The sequence below is a fragment of the Cyanistes caeruleus genome, chromosome 6, assembly GCF_971803275.1.
Source record: "Cyanistes caeruleus chromosome 6, bCyaCae1.hap1.1, whole genome shotgun sequence".
NCBI classification, from domain to species: Eukaryota; Metazoa; Chordata; class Aves; order Passeriformes; family Paridae; genus Cyanistes; species Cyanistes caeruleus.
In genome coordinates, this window is record NC_141706.1 from 54,951,948 (window position 1) to 54,973,479 (window position 21,532).

Genomic DNA, 21,532 nt, shown 5'->3' on the forward strand with positions numbered 1-21,532 from the left:
TTGTGTTGTTATAAGTTATTAAGGTAAAATAACAATTTTTTTTTTCTCCATTTAGAATCTTCCACAATCGGTAATAGAAAATGTTGGAGGAAAGATTTTTACATTTGGATCCTATAGATTAGGGGTTCATACAAAAGGTAACATTTCCTTTTGTGATAAAAATCCATGTGTTTGAGGTAATGTTTGATTTTGCTGTATTTTGAGGTCATGTTAGATTTCTTAGTTTTTTTGGTTAACTATCTCTAGTCTTCATTCTAAACAAAATGAATATATTCCCATATTATGTTTTCATCATGGATTGAGAAACAGACGAAAAAGTTGAAAATTATTTAAAGATAGAGGAAGTTGTATACTTAACTTTTCATGTTTTGTTCTTTGAAAATGACAAGTGTTCCACAGTTGAAGCAAGAGTGTATGTATGTGTTCTGTATGCTTAATTGCCATGAATTTTTTTCATTTGGTTTGACTTAGTATTTCAAAAAAACACCATTCCACATGATGAGAAACTAAATTTTCCTACTTAATTACTAATAAAAATATGTCTATTGCTGGCATTCCATGCATGTGAATTATTGAGTAATTGCCTTCTGCTAATTAACAATTTCAGGTGCTGATATTGATGCCCTGTGTGTTGCACCAAGACATGTTGAAAGAAGTGATTTTTTCACATCCTTTTATGAAAAATTAAAACAGCAAGAAGAAGTGAAAGATCTGAGGGTATGTGAAACACCTGGTACAGCTTGCTGACCTGAGGATTAGGAAAATTCAGTAGTGAAAAATGATGCTTTAAATAAGCAAATAAACTTTGCTATTAAGACTTGCAAAGGATTTCTTGTTAACCTGTGGCAAAGCCTGTCATTAGAGTTGAAATAAATAGAGGTTCTTCTGAATTTTCTGTGATCTCACTTAACAGATAAACTCTAAAATTTGGGTGGCAGAATGATCTCCTAGGATGTGTGTTAGTATGGCAAAATATAAATGTTATCTTGACAGAGTTCGGGACCAAACTTGTTTGGTTTTAATGAAGTTTTTATGCTTCTTTTTTGTAACTTCATGCTTATATAAACAGTAATGATGGTTGATATTAACTAAACTTTTTATACTGGCTGTCAACTGTGCATTTCTAAAAGGGAAGCTATATTTTTGTGTCTTGTTTCTAAGCTATATTTCTTGTGTCTTGTGCATGATTTTTAGTTTCTAAAGGTGAAGGTTTCCCTTGGAGTAGTGGAAGACTGAGTAATGGAGTATTTTGTTTCTGTTATATCTCACTGACACACCTCTCTGAGTCAACTCGTGGGAGCTTTAATTGGCTCAGAGTAGATTTTCTTTGCTCCGTTTTCTTTTTTTAGATGAAGATAGTTGCTGGCAAGTCTTTGGTTTAGTCCTGCTCTCATAAAATAAATTCAACTGTCTCTGCAGCATTCTTCCAACTTATGCACCCTGTAGTTGGTAACTACCAGAGTAGTGCAAACATCTGGTGGTAACATTATATGCAGTGAAACAACTATTTTTAAGGCTTTATTATCTGAACACATTTAGTAATCTTAAGTTGACATGTGATATTTGAGAGGATTCAGATTTTCAGATTTCCATTCAACTTTGCTGTAAACTCTAACTCCAGGTAATGTAGTTGATTTAGCAGCAACATATTTATGGTATTCAGTGTAGCTCTGCAGTGATGCAAATAACCTTTATGTTAGCATGTCATAATACTTTTAAATCATTCCAGCTAGTATGAGGGGTTTATACATCTACATCTTTAGGGGAACAGACTTTCTTAGTGGTTGCTGGAGTGAGTGAGACACTTGAGAATTTGATTTTTCCTTAGGATCGATCCATCCTGCCAACCAGTAATGTTAAGTCAACCTTAACTAAGGTTTTAGCATGGACAGTAATGTTGTCTCCTCTTCTTGATAAGAACTGAAATGCTCTTGGAACAATTTATCCTCCAACAGTTCAGAGTATTTCTTATTTGGAGGCAGGCAGCATTCTTTGCTTTTGCTAAAACAGTGTGCTGCAGATCTGCATTCAGTTCAGATGCTCAGTTCAGTACAATGATATTCATAGGTAATTCCAGAGGAGACGTGAAGTTCCATAGTTTCATTGTGATATTGTTAATTAGAATACTATATTATTGACCACGTTTTTAAAACATGCTTGGTCTCTGGAGACTGGTGATTTGCAACTGCTTTAGGTGATGTAGGCTGCATAGTTACACAGTCTTCTCATTTCTTATACCAACTCTACAAGCAGAAATAATAGACCTTTTAGAGCAAGAATCACCATAGCTTAGACTTGGGAATACTTAGAGATACTTGTGAGGAGTAAAAGATGCTTGATTGTGTCTCATGTGTAGGGAGAAAGAGGGCTGGACCTTGGGGTAGCACCATCACAGTTGGTTGGTACAAGTTTGGATCGTAATTAACATCTAGAGAGCTGCTACACATAGTAGCTGCATAAATTCTCAGTGGTGGAGAAAGATATTGCTGACAAAAATCAACCTGAAAAGAGAAAAGCATTGATATAAATATCATTTAATTATGATTGTCTAGACCTGGTAGCTATTGTTTATAAAGCTTCTCTATATTGAAAATAAAATGCATCTTTTTTCCCCCCCAGGCTGTTGAAGAAGCTTTTGTCCCAGTTATTAAACTTTGTTTTGATGGAATAGAGGTAAAGATCCTATTTTGATTTGTTTTGGTAGAATGTGATTAAAACAAAGTTTTTAATATCTTAATAACATTATTCATTAATAGCCATGCTATTAAAGTGCCTCTCCAAAGCTCACACCTAAGGTTTTGTGAACAGTCCTTAGTTGTGTAGTTCACAGTGGAGATTTAAGATTGGAACAAGTTTTTTTTGATGGACTTAAAACTGCATGCAGAATATCGTCCTGTCCTTTTTTTTTTTTTGGCTCTGCTGCCCACTTAGTTTACTGATTAGTTTACTGACCAGTAGACTACCAGTATAGACATTATTTAGACTTAACATTTGATAGAAATTTTGTTTGTAAATAATGCGGCTTCAGAATTTTATAAAGCTGTGGTCTTTATCTAGTTCTCAAAAGTGAACTGCAGAGGGCAAGCTGGGTATTCCTTCTGTCCTGATCTCTTAATGTGTCTATAAACACATGACCAAAACAATGGTTTTGGTGGCTGTAGCCTGATGGATCAGTTGTCTTGGAGCACTGAACTTGCTTAATTTGATTTTTGCTAAGGAAACAGGAATGGTGATTTCAAGAGAGACTCTATTCTCAGTCTGTTACATAGTCAAACTGTCTTCTTTTGGTTTCAAGACATAAACATATGAACTGTTTATACACACAGTTAATGAGACTTATTGTTGGATTATGTCAACCAGTAACTGGTGGGTACAAGAAGGTTAGTTTACAGAGGGGAAGGAATTCATTCCCATGCTAATCTGACAAATGTCATGTTGTAGTGTTGTACACAAGATTGGCAATTTCTTCTCCCTCAGTCTGAGAGTTTGTATCTGCTAGCTGTTTTATACTGTCCATATGTCAATATGTCCATATGCATATATACCATATATGTCCAATCGAGTATTAAGGAGCATTTTTCTGGAGAATCTGTTTGCTGTTTACTTAGCTTAGGTATTCATTCTAGATCTTGAAACTTGACATAGCTGTCCTCTGAACAGTTTGGTTCTGTATGCTGGGTTTTTTGTTTGGTTTTTTTTTTCATCCAGTCATTCCAGCTGAAGTTGTCTCTCTTTTCTGAAAAACAAAGTTTGAAATACAAGACCAAATAGGGGGAAAAAAAAAGGACTGTTTCCTCTAAAAAAATTAACATCTTGTTCCTGTATAGTAATTTATAATGGACTTCGATGAGCTTAGGTTTATTACTGAGACTTAACTCATGTTGCTGGCAGTGCATAAGAGTTCTTTTTCTTGTATCATAGGCACACTCTTTGTATATACCAGTGTTGTTGGGCCACAGTTTCTGACAGCTGTGTTTGTGCCCAGCTACATCAGTATTAAAAGATTTTAATTTGATTTTCCTTTTGCTAACCCAGACAAAACATGCCAGAAGGGAGAACTGAGGAAAAGGACTTTAGTTTTATGGTGATCCTGTTATTAAAATTTAAAAAAATTCTGACAATAAGTTTTTACGTGCCCATTTTATGTTCTTGTTTAAAATAAACAACTTTCTTAATTTTTTTGTTCTTTGTAGAGTACTTGTATTTGATTGTCAGCTACCTCTCCCTCAGTTACATAAGACAGACTGTTAATTTCTTTATTTGAAAATAAATGTCAATGAGCTTTGAATCTTTAGAGGTACTAGACCTTCTAGAGATCAGAGCAGAATTTCAAGCTGAAGGTAATTTTGAACTTGTTTTACAGTGAGAAGTAGTACTTTTGATTCAAGTAGGAACTTCTGTGTGTAATATATACTGTTGATAAGATCAGCTATTAAGGATTTTGAAATAGAAAGTTCATTGAATACTTTGGAAATACTTTTATGTGGAGAAGGGGTTCATAGTTTAAAATGGATGGATGCAAAGTTCTAAGTACCTACAAAAAGCCTTTGTGTCTTCAGCTTCACTTAATCTGAAATAATTTTAATGTAACTAAATCAGTTTTGTTCTTGGTGCAATAGTACTCAATATTCTGTCTTGTAGGTCAAGTGATAACCACTTTTGTTAAAAGCCTCATTTGGTGAAGGGCCTTTTTTGTTGCCTTGCAGACAGTCTGCCGATATGCACTTGATGTTCTCATCAACTGACTGATGGAAAGGCAAACTGACGTCTGCACTATGCAGTGTCCTTGTGTGTGGGGCAATGCAAAACTAACTCAGTACTGAATAGTATTTTAGATCTTCTTGGCCTAGGAAATGTGTTATGTTTAAGTATTGCAGAAGTAATAGCAATGAAATTGGATGTAGTTTCAAAATGTATACACTTGCTCAGCAGCTTGCTGAATTTTCAGAACAGTTTCTGTAATCAGGTATGTAGACTCTTCATAGATACTGGTCTTACATAGAGTCAACTAGTTACACATGTGCTTTACAAGGGATGGGGAAAGGTATCTTACTCTTTCTGTAATTACATGGTAATTTTCATGGAATCACAGAATATGTGTGTGTGGGGGCTGATTGTATATTAATCTAAATGTGTTTTTTATCCTTTTGAAAAAAAAAAAAAGGCCTAAGATAGATGAAGCATCTGAAAGTGTTTCTTTAGGTGTCTGTGAAGGATGTTACTATGTATATTGTAAAGGGATCCTTTGTACTAGCATGACTGCTATTAGTAAACTTAATGAAAATGACTTACAGAATCCTACAGAAGAACAGTTTTCTAATGTCTTACCTCTTTTTTTGTTCTTAAGATTGATATTTTGTTTGCAAGATTAGCACTGCAAACTATTCCTGAAGACTTAGATCTACGAGATGACAGCCTACTTAAAAATTTAGACATTAGATGCATACGAAGTCTTAATGGTATGTATATCCTGCTTCACATCAACTTGTCTAATCTTTAAATAACTATCCTAAGTTCTTTGATACTGTAGTTGTGGCTTTAACTGAAAATACAGTAACTCCGTATCTGGAAATAAAGTTATTACCAGTTCTGTATATCTTTCTGGAGTTGTTGCTTGTTGTCTAAACTATTTATGATTTTTTCTCTTGGTTTGTTTGTATATAGTTCTAGAAATTAATGGGACTTGCAATACTTGTGTGGAGCATTACCTGTTTCTGTAAATAAAGATGTGTGTTTGTTTTTTAATTTGTGTTTACATAAATATACATGAAACTGCTTCAGGATATACTGGATATATCAAAATGGTGTCAGTTTGAGGTCGGTTCTTTAGTAGCTTACTAGCTCATATAACCTTTAACTGCTCTATAATACATTTGCTTAAAAAATGGTTATTTATGTACAGGATGGTAGTGGCTTCAGCCTGGCTGCAGCTTGATAGGGAAAATGAGCATGTTTGCACGAGGAATTTGAGATCATCACAGCTGCTTTAAACTGTTACGTGAAATTCCCATCTATACAATCTCTAGAATTTATAGTTGTTTCTTACTTTAAAAGTTGTCTTAGATAATACTATTTTCTTGCAAACAGCTCTCTGCAACTACTTAGTAACAATGAAATACTACTTATTCTTTATTACAAACCCTCGAAAATCAAGCAGTTAATATTGCCATCTATAATGGTACAGTCTGAAAATAATGCTCTCAAAATAGCAGTACAGCTAGTATGTTTAAAAGCTATTATTTTCAGCCTTTAAATAATAAATAAAATATTAAATATAATAAAAAAATAATAAAGCCTGTTATTATAAATTAAAGCTTTTACCGATGGCTGGCAGGTTTGTAGTCAAGTGCTCATGAATTGCCTACTGGAGTATAGCCATAGAAGACTAAAAATTAAAAAAGACATATGAAAATATATTAAGCTTCCTAATCCAAAACAAAAGTGATCAGAATATGAAATGAGTTTCTAGCATACTTACCTAAAAAGTTTGGTAGTGTTGACAGTGGAGGAGAATAAACAAGTGAAAAACTTTGGATGCAACAACTATAATTAATTCTTTCTTTTGCAGGTTGCCGGGTAACCGATGAAATTCTGCATCTAGTACCAAACATTGACAACTTCAGGTTAACACTGAGAGCTATCAAATTGTGGGCAAAACGTAAGCAGTTTTATTCCAAAATTTGTGAAGTTTTCACTACATCTTCTGGTTACTGACATCTCTTTCCTTTTGTCTCTTTCCTTTTCGATCCACAGGCCACAACATCTATTCCAATATACTAGGTTTCCTTGGCGGTGTTTCCTGGGCTATGCTAGTAGCAAGAACTTGCCAGCTTTATCCAAATGCAATAGCATCAACTCTTGTACATAAATTTTTCTTGGTATTTTCTAAATGGTATGTTTTTTTTTTGTGTTTTTTTTCTTTTTTTTTGGTTTGTTTTTAATTTAGATTAAACTAAAATAAAATTGTTTGTAGACACTAAATTTTAGTCCTGTTTTTATGGTACCATTTTCAGCTGTTACCAGATTAAGATAAATTGGAAGCATTGTTCTTGCCACAAGAAATTGTCAGCTTAGTTTTTCAGTAAGTCATCCAACATGTCTTGTTTTTAAAGTATCCAAACCAAAACCACCCAGTTCTTAATTGAAATTTTCTCAAGTATTTTTTTTAATTCAACAATACTCTTCAGATAAAATACTTATATAGTACAAAATAGTAGCATGTACCCCAAAATTTAAAGTCTTTTAATTAGATACTGGGATAATGGATAAAGGAAGTATGCCAGTATCTGGTTTAGGCACATAGCTTAAATGCAATTTAAGAGAACCAATGGCAAAAATGTGGGTTTTAATCTTGTCAGTGTGCAGTGAATGCTATTTCATACTCTTGAGCTAGTTAGCTCAGAAAGATGGTTTGAATAACTCTGATGGGAACATTCCAAGTAAATTTAGGACAAATGGGAGAAAGGTGAACTCTGCAGATTACAAATAAATGCAGTTTTTCTTGAAAGTCCCATGTTTGGATACTTGTATTCTTCATGAGACACTGACAGACTTTAAGAATCATTTACTAAGGTGTTGCTTTACTCCAAGTATAGTGTCTTTTCTTCTTAATGTGAATACAGTTTGCACACTTTCACTGTCTTGCATTCATAGGCTTTATAGCCTCCTTGAGGTATGTAATGTTTAGTAATATTTTGCCACACTAAGGTAATAGAGGGGAATTGGTTGCAATCTCTTTTTAACGTGTTTCTTGGACTTCTCTCCAGTTTGTACATGCATAGCATAGGACCATAATGTACACATTCCAAGAAATTAGCTGACTTCTGCTCTTTATAGGAAGGTAACTTTTATTCAGGGGGTAAGATAACTTTAAAGAACAAATGTTACTATTTTAGTGTTTCATTCAACGAGGTATCTTCCTTTCTTGATTATAACTTTGTTTTAATACATACGGTTTGTAATGATGCTATATGCTGTAATTGTGCTGGCTGTTTGTTCTGTAGTTTGTCCAGGAAACAGCTAGCTTGAAGATGGACCCAATGTCAATCTTCACAGAGAAATTTCTCTTTGATTGGTATATTTCAGGAAGACTTTAGAGGAGTTTAAATTAGTTATCTAAACCAGTGGTTGTAAACCTTCAAGACTACAGGAAATTCCTTGATGCCCTGGAGAAGCTAATTGCAGTTTATTGTTGTTCAGCAATACAGGTTATTTAAGCAACCCCAGTTAGATCAGCTTAGTCATGAGGAAATGGTGCTTTAATTTTGAAAGCAGATTTAAGAAGGATCACATTCAAAAGTATTGTTTGTGTAACATACATGGTTGTATCCAATAGTCTTATTCAGTGCTACAATCTTTTTGAACAGGGAATGGCCAAATCCAGTGCTATTGAAACAGCCAGAAGAATGCAATCTTAATTTGCCTGTATGGGACCCAAGGGTTAGTGTGTTATTTTTTCCCCTCTAAGTCACACTGTACAATAAATTCGGTTGCTTAAAAAATTCTAGGTGAACTTCATTTTGGGTTTATTGAACTTAATGTTGTGGTCTTATATCTTCGTAAGTAAACTCTTAATTCTCCTGATTATAGAACACTTACCTTAATTTTCTGAATTGACCGCTTGAAGCACACTTGCTAAACAATGTACTTTATCTCCCAATTTTTGCATAAGTGATCTTAATAAAATTCAGCATAAATAGTTATGTCTTAAAGTGAGACATTTTTGGAAAATTGGTAATCTTAAAATAGTTTGCTTATTTAAAGCCTGTTACTTTTGCAAGTATCTTGAATTCACTTCAGTGGAAGTTACAGCTGGATAGGCTTGGTTCCATATAGCTGTAGTAAAGTGTCTTTTCATTTTGCACCAAGGAAGATCATAACTTGAAGTCTTCTAGTTGTTTTGTATATTGTTTATAATACTTGATCTCCATCTTTGTAGCACTTACATGGAGGATATTGGGCATGATTGTCCTTCAGTCAGTGGAATAGTTTGCAGCAGATGCATGGCTCCCATTGTGAGCTTTCAATAGGACAGAATATGAACGTGCTCAATGCTGTTTGTCAATCATAGTACGATTGATATTCAACTAATCTTTATTTTGATGAATAGTACAAGCATCAGAGGTTGAGTTGTATTCCCTTTTGTACTTCAAATCTGTTTTTTTCTGATTGACAAAAGTTCACATTTAAATATGTGAAACAGTTGCACACATGTTCTTGAGTCTGTTATTCCTGAGATAGGAGGTTTGAAGTCAGTGATGGGAACTGTTGAAGTAGTTAATCAAAGTGGGCTAAGTTAATGGCAGGGATTTATCTTTTATTTACCTTCTACAAGATTGTTACCCTAATGATATTTTAATGTACTTTGCGTGTGTATGCTGTGTCCTTTCTTTTTTGTTACCCTGTCTGCTGTTAAATAAAAGTACGTTAATGCAAGTGATGCTTCTGTCAGGTTGCATAGAGCCTTTTTTCTTAAAATGGCTCTTAGTTTTCAGTAGTGTTACAGAAATAAACTACCTTTCGCAAGGTCCGAAGACAGTCATTCTGCAGAAGGTGCACATATGTGATGAGATGTCCTTGGTTTCATGTGATCACAAACTAATTTCTATTAAAGAGGGAAATTGTTCTGTTTGGTTGCCATTTCTGGATTTAGAAATGCCTGCAACTTGATCTTGATGTGCTGACAGGTTTACAGCCCTCCCACATCACTGTCGCTCAGAAAGATGTCCTTTGTGAAAGCATTATTCTTGTTTTCTAAACTTTCTCTGTACTCTTGGTCTGAAAACTAAGGTCTCTTAGAACTTAAAACTTGGTTGTAGTAAAGGGAGAAATCCAAATTTGTTAACTGATGTGTATGCTTGAAGAAAACTGATTGGCTGTTGTTATATGTAGGTAAACCCCAGTGATAGGTACCATCTTATGCCTATAATTACACCAGCATACCCACAGCAGAACTCTACGTACAATGTGTCCGTTTCCACACGGATGGTCATGGTTGAGGAGTTTAAACAAGGTAAGTATTATCTTATGCTCTTTCTATAGATGTTTTCAGACAGATTTAAAATAGTTTCATTGCTAGTATGCTTTGAAAGGGGGAGGTGGGTGGATGTCAAAAAGCTTCTTGACACAAGACTGTTTTGAGGGATGTAGAAATTGGCCTGTTACGCTTAATGTTGCTTAACACAGCAAACTTACTAGATCCTTCTGCAGGTCTGTCCTTCACTCTTAGAAACTGAAGGTAGTGAAAGAAAATGTCTTGTGCTGTGAAAATCGGAACTAATGGTATAATTATTTCAGTGGCTTAGTTTGTGTCATGTTACATGAAGAATTAGCAATAGTAGTTCCACTTGATGCCTGTTTCAAGGCTTAATATAATAAACTCTCTTGAAGATGAGTCTTCTGGATTTATTCAAGTAATGTACTTGAATAATTATAGCAGATAAGAGGTTATCAAAGCAAGAAGTAGATTTGATGCAGGGAGCAGCTACAAGTAGCTTTCTTAGTCAGAGGGGTACCTTATTGTCTCAGTGTAACTTTGCCTTGTAAAATGCTTTGCGCAGGATGTGATTCAAATATTATAAGGAAAAGGATCTGTTGTCTTTGAACTGAATAGTTAGTGTGGCATATGCAAAAAACTAAATGGAGTTGTGTTACACCACAGAATAAAAATACGTGAAATAATCAGTCTGATCAATTAACTTACATTTCTACACAGATTATGATGTTTTTATAGTAACATTATTTGTTTAATTAATGACCAGTGAAAGTATGACTGAATTATAAATTGCTGTGAATTTAGAGGGAGGAAATAATTTGTAGTAATTTTTGCTAAGTTAATAAACTGTCTGTACTCTGGATACTAAACTGTATTTTTTAAAAAAAGTTTAAATTTTTTTTTTTTTATAATTTAGGTCTTGCTATCACAGATGAAATTTTGCTGAGTAAGGCAGAGTGGTCCAAACTTTTTGAAGCTCCAAACTTCTTTCAGAAGTACAAGTATGTATTTTATGGCATGGCAGAATATTTTAAGTTTATCAGTTGAACTACCTCATAATGCTCTGTAGCACAGGCTCATAAGTATACATACATTAGATGTCCAAAACGTGTTTTGTTAGGGTTTTTCTATAGCATCGGAGAGAGAATACACTGCTGTCCTTTCTCTTGGAAAGTATATCATCTCTTCAGGTATATTTCGTGTCTTAGACCTGTATTCCTAAAACCAGTTAGTCCCTGACCAGATAATTAGAATGTCACCAGTTAACTCTAGAATTGATATGCTACCAATAACATTGAAGAAGTTTCATCTGGTTTGACTAATAGAAATGTTCTTTAGTTCTTCAGTAAGCATTCTAAAAATGGGTCTTCCCAAGAAAAAAGACATTAAAAGAACTTATTCTGAAGGTGAATAAGTACTTGAAACTGTGTGTTTTCTTCTGTCAATATAGTCAACAGTTTACTCCAATAATAAAAGATATCTTTGCAATTGTGTTGACTAACTACCACTTGTACTAGTTATTACTAGTTTTTTTTTCATTAAAGCTTAAGGCTTTTGGATCTTTATTAACTCACACCTAGCTTTGCTAATTTTGTAATGTCTTTGAGAGAAATACTGAAATTCATACTTCACACTCTTAGGGTTTCTAGTAATATGCTTATGGGGCAGAAGCTTGTTAAATGTATACGGACTTGCTGAAAGTTGTATTTTTATAATAAATATGGATTATTAAAATACGGACTACATCTTCTTTGCCCTCAGTTGAAATTGGAGACCCATTTTTCTTGAATCAAATATATTTTACACTTGTTTGTGTTGGGTGGTTGGTTGGTTTTGTACTAATCTAAACAAGATTGAAATATACAGTTCCCCCATTAAAAGAGACTGATGACCTTCATAATGTGTCTGTGTTTTGTTTCTATACCTTTTGCATGATAAAAGCTTTAAAACATTTGGATGGCTTTTATGTTGTTCCTTGTAGGTTAAGATTTAAAACATTTTAAAAAACACTGTTAAATTATCTTATTTTTTGAAGTAAAAAATGGGCTGCAGACAAATCAGTTTCTGCTCAAGAAGTTGCTAATAAGTTTCCTAGTACATCGTTGTTTCTTTCAAAAGTAGAAAATATTAGGAAGCATTTATTGTAATTTGAAATAATCTCCATTTTAATGCAGTTTTTTTTGTGTACCAGCTTAAGCCATTTTTTCAGGTGTAGCAATAAAAGCTTTTGCTCAACATTATATATCCAGGGTTTCTGTTTTGCACAAGATGTCTTTGCTCTAATTTGATTTTTTAAAATGAAATAGTATTATGGAGCCTGCTTTAATTTAAATTACCCAGGATTTTTTCTGTTTTCCCTTACTAGGTTAATTGTGCAAGTTTGGTTAGTAGCCTTTACAAAGTAAATAATTACATGTAGTCATCTGTATGCAGTAAATCTGGCTCTCTTGGTCAGATCTCCATCTAAAAGATAAATATTTTGAAATTTCTTCCCCTCTTCACACTCTTCTGTTTAAATTGTAGATGCCTTGTCATGTTCTACTAAAATTCATCGCAATGTGTAATGCTCTGCCAGATAAGAGAACATCTGATCCTTGCTCTGAGAAAAGCGCTTGTTTTACTCTCTGAAAGCACAGCTTCAGTTCTCTATCACTCTCAGTAGCAATTAGATGCTGAATATCTATTGTTTGTAAGCACTTTTGCCGTGTTTAAAGTAAAACCTCAGTGATGTGTGACTGGAAATCTAGAGGCTACTGCATACCTGCATAGTAGGAGCAGATTAGAAATTAGGAAAATTAGGACATCTGCTTTTATTTTTTTTTCTTACTTTTTAAATGTCAGCAATTACTTGGAGTTAGGGAGTTGCAACATGTATTAGCTGCCCTTCGTGTGGATTTAAATTTTTAGAAGGGGAAAGCAACAACAAAGAGCATGTAGATAGGATGTTTTACAGGGAAGTGACAAGAATTTCAAATGGATATGAGTTTGAAGTGTTGTATGAGAAATGAAATTGTTACAGCTTAAGACTGAGAGAGCAGTGTTTCGAGAGAAATAGTACTCATTTAATGACCTTTAGCATATTCTTTCTGTGTTGTTAAAAGAGAGAATTCTGCCAAATAAGTAGAATATAAATACAACTTTTGAAAAGCTGGTTCAAGTTCTTGGCTTTATAGGACTTTAAAGTACTGAATAAAAGTATAATTCCCAGGCAGGTAATAAAGAAAAATTGAAATTAACATGTGCAGGTGTTCTAAGTTGGTGTTTTTGATTTTTTTGGCATTTTTTTTTCCCCAAAAAAAGTAATATGACTCTTAATTTTTTTTTTTAGAAATACTTGTATTAATGGTGTTTTATAATTCCATACTATCTACATCAGATAATTTTTATGAAAAAAATGCTTAAAGGAAGACAGTGAGAAAACATCCAAGCCCCGAAACAAACAAAACCCCAAACTGATATACTTCAGAATCATACCCAGGATCTGGAAGTTACCATTGAGAGGCAGAAGCTTAAGCTAAGACTGTTTTTTGTGTGTAATGAAGTGATAGATACTTCTGAATTACACATGTGCTTTTGATAAAATTATGAATGAGGCACTGACAAAAAGACGTGTCTTAGCAAAATATAACAGTGAGGTCTTGGACTCTTAAAACTAAGTGTATCTTAAGTTTTAACATAAATTATTTAATTTTATTGAAAATTGTAGTAGGAAATTTCTAGAGAATAATTCCCTCTCAGCACTAACAACTGGTAGGTTAGTGAGGAGAAATTGGATCCTGTTATTTTTACATTTTTAGTGAACACTACCTGAGCAAAAACAGTTAATCATCACTTACTTTTTTCATAAATAAGGTTTAGGGTTCTTTTCTAGGTGCTTACCAGCTAGTTGAGGCTCTTAGACATAGCCAAGTTACTTCTTTTTTTAATAGTTCTTCAGAAGTTTGTTTAATAGGGATGCTTTTAATAAGTAACTGAAAAATCAGTTAGGTCAAATATCTGCAGGTTTGAAATTTCTTTTTCAATTCAGACATGGTTAAAAATAACAAAAAGCTTAGACATTGTTGTGCCTACTGAATGAAACATTCTGCAAGTATGTGATGTGTGTGATGTAGGAATCTTACTGAAAGTGTAGTTTTCCTTAGAATAAACTAGTATTAGTAATTAGTAACTTCTCATACAGAATTAGAGGGCCCTTATTATCTTTTTCCATAACATTTTCTTGTGAAGCAGTTAATATTTTCAAAATGCGAAATGAATAGGTTATTTTATCTCTATATTGTTCAGAACAGGGAAGAAGTTTTTGCAGTTTTCTTCCTTGCAGTTCTTTTGTTTCATTGACAATCTCTGACTGAAATCAGAGGATTGTAGCATGTAGCAGTGTTTTGGCTCTTGCCACCAAAAGTAGAGCAAAATGTTGCTGCTAATTTGATCTGTTGATTTGGATTTGTTGTGATTTGAAGGCCTTTGGCACCAGAGGGCTCTGTACTGTAGTGTTCCAGTGTCATTGACCTTGCTTTCCTCTCCATGAGCTATATGCTAGGGACTAGTCTCTTATGTTACTACTGTTCCTTAAATCCTGCTGTGAAGGTACCTAAACATGTCATATCTGCATTAGAGTAGTGTGGCATTGGATGTTAGCATGTTAAAGGCTTCCCAGTTAAGCTTCTGAAAAACCTGCCTGTAAGCATGTGAGATTGCCTTAGTACCCTCATTAGGAACTCAAAACTAACCTTGTCCCGTTCTGCTGTCCTTGGGCTTCTTTGTTTAAAATACCATTCTTGTTTTTTTATCCTGGTTCTTTGAAATCTTCTTACAGTGGGTATACACTGAATATCCTGGAAAATAATTGAGAGTTTAAGGATTATCATCAGAGGAAGCATTCCTTATGAAATATTTCAGATAAGTGTCTTCAGAGAATTCCAAAATGCAGATCCAAATTTTTTAAACCACATTTCATAGCGTTGTTTCGGATTTTGAACAAATGCTTATGTGCTAACCACTCTTCTCACTATTGAGAAGTAGTGTTGCAGCTAAGACAGCTGACATGTAAAGGTGTTTGTGAACAACTTTTCTGTTGATTTCTAGTCAGTTAAATCCCATGTCTCATCAGGTATTGAAATATTTCAACCAGTACTACATTCCTAACCCCTTATCAAGGTCACTGCTATTACAGTGGAATTGCAAATGGCCCTCAACTCCAAAATGTTTCAAGGTCTCTTAGTCATACACTTGGGACATAGCCCCTTTTTCTACTTAACAAAGCTTAATTTAATGTAAGATATATACTTAAGGTAATAATCTGTATTTTATAATGTAGAGTTTACTGCAAAGTTTTAATATTGAGGTTTGAATGTCTAGTTTTAGAAATACATATAGAATAGCATATTGTCTTTATCTCCAAAGGCATTATATTGTACTTCTAGCAAGCGCACCGACAGAAAAACAGCGACTAGAATGGTGAGTAATCCTTGAGATTTAAAAAACCAAAACACCCCCCCCACCAAAAAGCAAAAACAGCAGCTCCCTTCCTACCACCATCAACCTTAGACACAAGAGAGTATCTAGTGTATCAGGTGTCTTCTTAATGAATGAAAGTGGACCTTCAGCTTTTCAAAAATAAATGAATAAAGATTGTAGAGTTCTGAAAAACGGTAAAAATGAAAAAATGTTGAGTGAAGACTGTTGCTTGAATTTTTCCTTAACATCATTCTCAGGTTTACTTTATGAATGTCTTGTGCACTCTTTAAAATAAGTAGTGTGAGGAGGTTTATTTTCAGTCACTTGAAAATTTTTTTTCTCAAAACAAAAATTCCCCCTTCCCATGTTTCTGTTCTTTTATTTGTGAAATTTTAAGATTGGCAGGTATTGGGAATTTCTTCACCTCTAAAATTCATCATCTGAAGCCAAAGGAATACTGGATGAATATGTGGTGGTTCTTTTACTGCCTTTTACTTAATGTGTTATGTCTTGGATTTAATTCCATATGTAAAACCAGGCTGCAGAGAGAGCTGCAGGGCATTCTTAAGTTTCCCTTGTCAGCTTTTGTAACACCTTAACTGATATTATTGATCTGAATTAATCTGTTATGCACTAATTCATTAGTAGTCTCAAGTGTTAGTGTTAGGAGAATATTGAGGATTTTATCCTGATACATGATGTTAGATACTTCTATTATTTCCTGTTAATGAGATCTTGCTAATAAATGACATTTATACAGGGTAGGCTTGGTGGAATCAAAAATCCGTATTCTAGTTGGAAACCTGGAGAAGAACGAATTCATTACACTGGCTCATGTGAATCCACAGTCATTCCCAGCACCCAAGGAGAATCCTGACAAGTAAGCAAACACATTTTCTTCATTTAGTAGGGAGAATCTAACTTAACTAAAATACAATTTCATTAATAAATAAACGGACATTTTTATAGAATCTTAAAAGGATTCATTTTTAATGACAGCACCTAAAGGCAAACAAACAATGCTCAGCTCATCTTAAGTACTATTTGTGAAATAGACACTCTTTAATTCTGTATTAGCATGCCTCTAAATCAGAAAATAAGGGGAAATGTATTTTTGTTGATAACTCTATTAACCGCATGATTTCCTGCCAACCTGTATAAGTTACTGCTACTTAGTTGATGCTGTTTTAATTGTGAGGAAGCACTGAGAATCTGGGAGAACGTCAGGAACTGTAGAATGGAGCTCTTGAGTAACTAAGTTCATTTGATGTTACAAAATTTAGTAGTTGGGATGAATATAATTAAAATCATAATGACTGTGGTTAGAATTTGTCAGGTTGTGGAAACAGCGGAGAGAATATAAAGTGCTTCAGATTGTTGAGGATTTTAAATGTTTTTTGACTATTTCCTCCCCCACTTAAAACAGTGATTCCAGGTGTGTGGGGGCTGAAAACTCTTTTAAGACTTTATTTCAAGATAGCATTGTAATTAATTTGTAAGGAATCATATTTTTGTGTAAACTGTGAGAACAGGGGAAAAATGTGTTGCTACTGGGATATGTGAAAAGCCTTGTTAGCCTTGCACAGGGTCTTTTCCATACATTAACTCCCTCAAGTACAGTATGGGCCTACTTTTTTTTTAGAGGTTATATAATTGTTACACCTGTGTTCCAAAATTGGACAAAAGCAGGCAGTACCTCCTCATCACTGTTTTAGTGGGTGGTATAGTTACATCTGCCTGCATAATCAGAGGCTCCAATTAGCTCTTATTTCAGAGGACTTGATGCAGCCAACACTTCAGCAAACGTTGTCTTCCCAGTGTATACAAAGGACATTCTTTCACTTGTGAAGGGGAGCTGTCAAAGGGAAGGTTTTAACTGAAACCTGCAGTTTATGGTCAGTTACAGCTAAGAAGTTTGAGTGTTAAAGACACATTTAGGTTGCAAAATGGAAGTTGCTTAATTGGGTAATAGATTCTAATTACTTTCAGTGCCTTTATAGTTGCTATGGCTAATTGAGAACCGGTTACTCTCATCCAGTTGAATGGAGTAATCTACTGATCTTAGTTCATTTGCTGGAGGTAGATGTGTAGTGTTTAATGACTTTTCTATTGTGAATGAAAAAGGAATATTTTTAGTCATCTTTGGGTTTTGCCTTTCTATGCCCACTTTCCTACTGCTGCTGGAGCTAAAAAGTACAACTGTTGTCTATTGCAGCAAATAATTTATGAAGCTATTTAGTTCTGTCAGTATTACATGACTGTTTTATATAAAATTTTCCAGGGAAGAATACCGTACAATGTGGGTGATTGGGTTGGTGTTTAAGAAAACAGAAAACTCTGAAAATTTAAGTGTCGATCTTACCTACGACATTCAGTCTTTTACAGACACAGGTGAGTTTTGCTTTCTAGGTGTTCTGGTATTAATAAACTTGTTGAAATTACTGACTTTGCTCAAAATGTAGTCTTCATTCATAATGCTCATAATAGTAGAATTCTATCTACACAGAGGCTTTCAGCTAAGGAGTTAGGGGTTTTATTCAATGAAACACATTTTCAATGAGTTTTAATGCTCCTAAACACTTCAGACTAATCACTTTCAGTTTGTTCTCATTAGAAGTGATAAAAATTTTACACATATCTTGCAGATCTCACTAAAAGTGTGGTGCATTATTTTGTAATCTTTATTGAACAGATGAATTAGTTATCATACACAAGCTAGCAAGCTTAACCTCAGAAATTTTGAGTATAGTTTAAACATTTTTGTTACTTGGTGAAACTGAATTGTTCAGTGAATTAACAAAATGTCCTTTATTCCATGGTATTTCATACTAGATAATTGATTCAGTAACCTTTACTTTAAGGTCCAGCACTCAGTGGAAGAGAGCTTTTTGACTTTCTGATGTTTGCTTTTTGATTCACAAAAATAGTACACACATAAGAAGTTTTGTAAGCAAAGAATTGGTAACAGCTGGAGAGTGTGACACCAGAGTGTCAGGAACAGTAGCTTTGACAGATTTATCTAATAATTTACAGGTTGTTTTTTTTTTTTAACAACAACAGTTGAGGCTGAAGTATTCTGTGTTTGCATAGTTGAAGGAATAAGTTCAAGTATTACCTAATGCAGCCAGAGTCTCTGAATTTCTAAGACTCAGTCTGAGGAAGCAAGGCAATTGAACACCTTGACCCCCCCACTTTTACCTAACACTTGTGAACGTAATAAATTTATAGGCATATTTATAAATCATGCCAACATTTTAAAGTTGTTTATTGCCATGTATAGCTGCAGAGGGACATCTCTTTCTTGAGAGCTGAAATAGTTCTTGTAATTATTATTGATGAAGGAGAAACTGTAGAAACTATAGAAACATTCTAATTTTTGAGAATTTAGAAAAGACAGTGGCTTGGCTGCTGCTTCGAAGGAGAGAAGGAATTCAGAAGTTAGTTTCTCAGGTCTTTCATTGTTTATAAACAGATATTTCAGTAGTATACTTGTCAGAGATTTTTTGGTATGAAAAGACTAAAACTTGCGCTTACAGTTTTTGATGTGATTTATTATCACTATATTCCTGAGGTTTGTCTAAATATATGCACTTACAAGTGGAGTAGCATTTCATCAAGATCCTCAGAAACTGGTGCAGCTTTCGATTTGTGAATACGCTTCCAGAAGTAACAATCTAGTAAACAATTTCTGTTGGGGTGGGGGACGGGACGGGTGTTAATCTGAAATTAGTGTGGGTCTGTCTTCATTGTTTTTAACCCATCCTAAAGACTTTTTTGCCCTGTCTTTTGGAATAGATCCTAAGATTTTATCAAAAGTAACTAACTATTTTCCAGGATGAGATTAAAGAATAGCTTGCTTTTTAGTGGAGGAGGAAGAGAGACATGAAGAGTGATCTGGGTTTTCCTTGTATGGAAACTTTGATAAGACCTAATGTCAGGAATGTGGAATGCTTTAACCATGTTTGGTTTCATTGAGCTTGCTTCTACCTTAGCTGTAACCTGTATAATTTTTTTATTGAGAGGCTTTATGAGCTTCTTCAATAACAGGAAATAGTGCAGTACTCGTTTTAATACTCAGTATTCATTGAACTGTGTGCCTCTGTCTTGACACCTTTTAAATTACCTGTTCACAGCCTATTCAGTGCAATTCCTTAATGTTTGTAAGGTAGACAGTGAACAAGGGAGATACCTCTTGAGTTTTTGTATTTAAGAGCTACAGAACCATTTTTTATTCATACATCTGCCCCAGCTTTTGTTCAATGTTGTGGAGACAGTCAGTGTGAAAGAAGAAGCTTTGGATTTTTACCTGGCTTTATGTCAACCCTGCATCCTGTGTTCTAGCGCAGTTCTTGTACAAGCGCCTACCATAACTTACCAGAAGCAGATGTTCTGAGGTGAAGAGAAATAACTCGTTACGCTAGACAAAATAAAAAGAAGCAAAACTACCAAAATGACCGTACAAAATTAAAAAACAAAAACTAAAGCAACAAAAAAGCCCAATGAAGCAGCAAAAATACAAACATAAGTTATTTTTGTATAAAGATGTAGTGGTTTGTGAGTTGCCCGGGTAGTTTTAATACATAAGGTAGCACATGAGCACTTAACTCCTGAATTAAAAGCCATTTGTTGCAGGAGCTGCATAAACAAAACCACCTGTAAGGAAAATAATTTTAAGTGCTATATGAGGAAATATTATTTCTGTCTTTAGTCCCCTTGAGATGAAATGAATTTGCTTCAGAGCTCTTAAGGTTAAAACTTGTTAAAAATACAGAGAACTGTGTGCTTGCAAGACATTTTTCTTGAAAAACAGGTCACCTGTTTCCAAACTAATGTCTGTGTTTGTACTATCAGTGCTGGCATGGTAGGCAGTTCCTTTTCTTCCTCCAGAACAAGAAAACATTATTCTTGTTCTTGAGGGTAATAAGTGCTCTGAAATGCAAATTGCTTCTGTCTGGGCAAGTAAGTGGGCTTTGCAAAATATTTCAATATGTCTTAATGTTATTCTAATTGTGTAGTTTATAGGCAAGCAATAAACAGCAAGATGTTTGAGATGGATATGAAGATTGCTGCAAGGCATGTGAAACGTAAGCAACTTCACCAACTGCTACCTAATCATGTGCTTCAGAAAAAGAAAAAGGTAAATTTCACTAATATTTGAGAGCAACGAAAATGCCATTGCTCTCAAATTTTTGATTTTTTGGTTTACTAATTTAGGTTTACTTAGATCTTTAGGTTTACTAATCAAAGAATTAAAATCACATTTTAAGATCTTAATTTTTCCTGCAAAATTTGTGTAGCAGTATTATTAGGTGCACTAAATATAATATTACATTTCTCCGAATATCAACAATGTGGATAATATCTTGTCTGGCTGGATAGTTTACATGTGGCCATATATGAGAATGGTAGCATTAGTTTTTAATTAAGATGCTGCATTGGATTATTGTTTAATTTCAGTGGAGTCAGGAAGAAGAGGTGGAATTTTGGATTGAACAATTCAGTCTGATTCAAAATCCCTGCTGATTTGTATTAGGTTAATCTGAGAGCAATGCAGGTTTGCTTGGATTTTTTAATAGCTAAACCACTGCTATGTATTCTTTTAAGTATAGCTGTATAACATGATTCATTTCTATATCTGTTTTATATGGAATGCTGTTTTAAGGTCTAGGAAGACTTTGACACCAAGTATAGATCTAGAGAACAATGTAAATATTAAGTAATGTATCCCTTCTAGTAGTACCATGTCAGAAAAGGGTTTTTCTTCTCCACAGGTTAAGTTCAAGTCCTCTTTAAATTCTTTTTATGTACATCAGTTTGTTTTGATGTAAATAATTAACTTTAAAGTTAATGAAAGTATTTCTAAGTCCACAAAACTGAAGAAATTTGAAATAAAGCTGAAAATATAATCATCAAATACAGTAGCAGTTTGTTTTTGAACATGATTGGTTCAGACAAATCTGTGCCAGAGTTGCAAACATGAAAATATAAATGCATGTAGTGAGAGGATAGTGGATTATTTATATGTAAAAGGATTTGAAAATTATCCATTTAAGTTTGTATTTCGAAATAACTTGAATTTCT

The 21,532-nt window shown here is 34.1% G+C and overlaps 1 protein-coding gene across 24 annotated transcripts in view; it reads left to right on the forward strand.

Moving 5' to 3' along the window:
* Positions 1-21,532, forward strand: part of PAPOLA (poly(A) polymerase alpha) — a 43,325-nt gene that overhangs the window by 11,136 nt on the left and 10,657 nt on the right. For all 24 annotated transcript variants that reach the window (XR_015288267.1, XR_015288269.1, XR_015288270.1 and 21 more), the window contains 13 exons: positions 56-137; positions 608-717; positions 2,620-2,673; positions 5,348-5,459; positions 6,569-6,658; positions 6,754-6,892; positions 8,367-8,439; positions 9,892-10,012; positions 10,911-10,995; positions 15,398-15,451; positions 16,212-16,331; positions 17,733-17,842; positions 20,467-20,588. Coding sequence is in view for 21 of the 24 variants with exons in the window: in XM_086893849.1 (XP_086749975.1) it covers positions 56-137; positions 608-717; positions 2,620-2,673; positions 5,348-5,459; positions 6,569-6,658; positions 6,754-6,892; positions 8,367-8,439; positions 9,892-10,012; positions 10,911-10,995; positions 15,398-15,451; positions 16,212-16,331; positions 17,733-17,842; positions 20,467-20,588 (1,272 nt within the window). In the remaining 3 variants the exon portion in view is untranslated. The remainder of the gene's footprint in view (positions 1-55; positions 138-607; positions 718-2,619; positions 2,674-5,347; positions 5,460-6,568; positions 6,659-6,753; positions 6,893-8,366; positions 8,440-9,891; positions 10,013-10,910; positions 10,996-15,397; positions 15,452-16,211; positions 16,332-17,732; positions 17,843-20,466; positions 20,589-21,532) is intronic.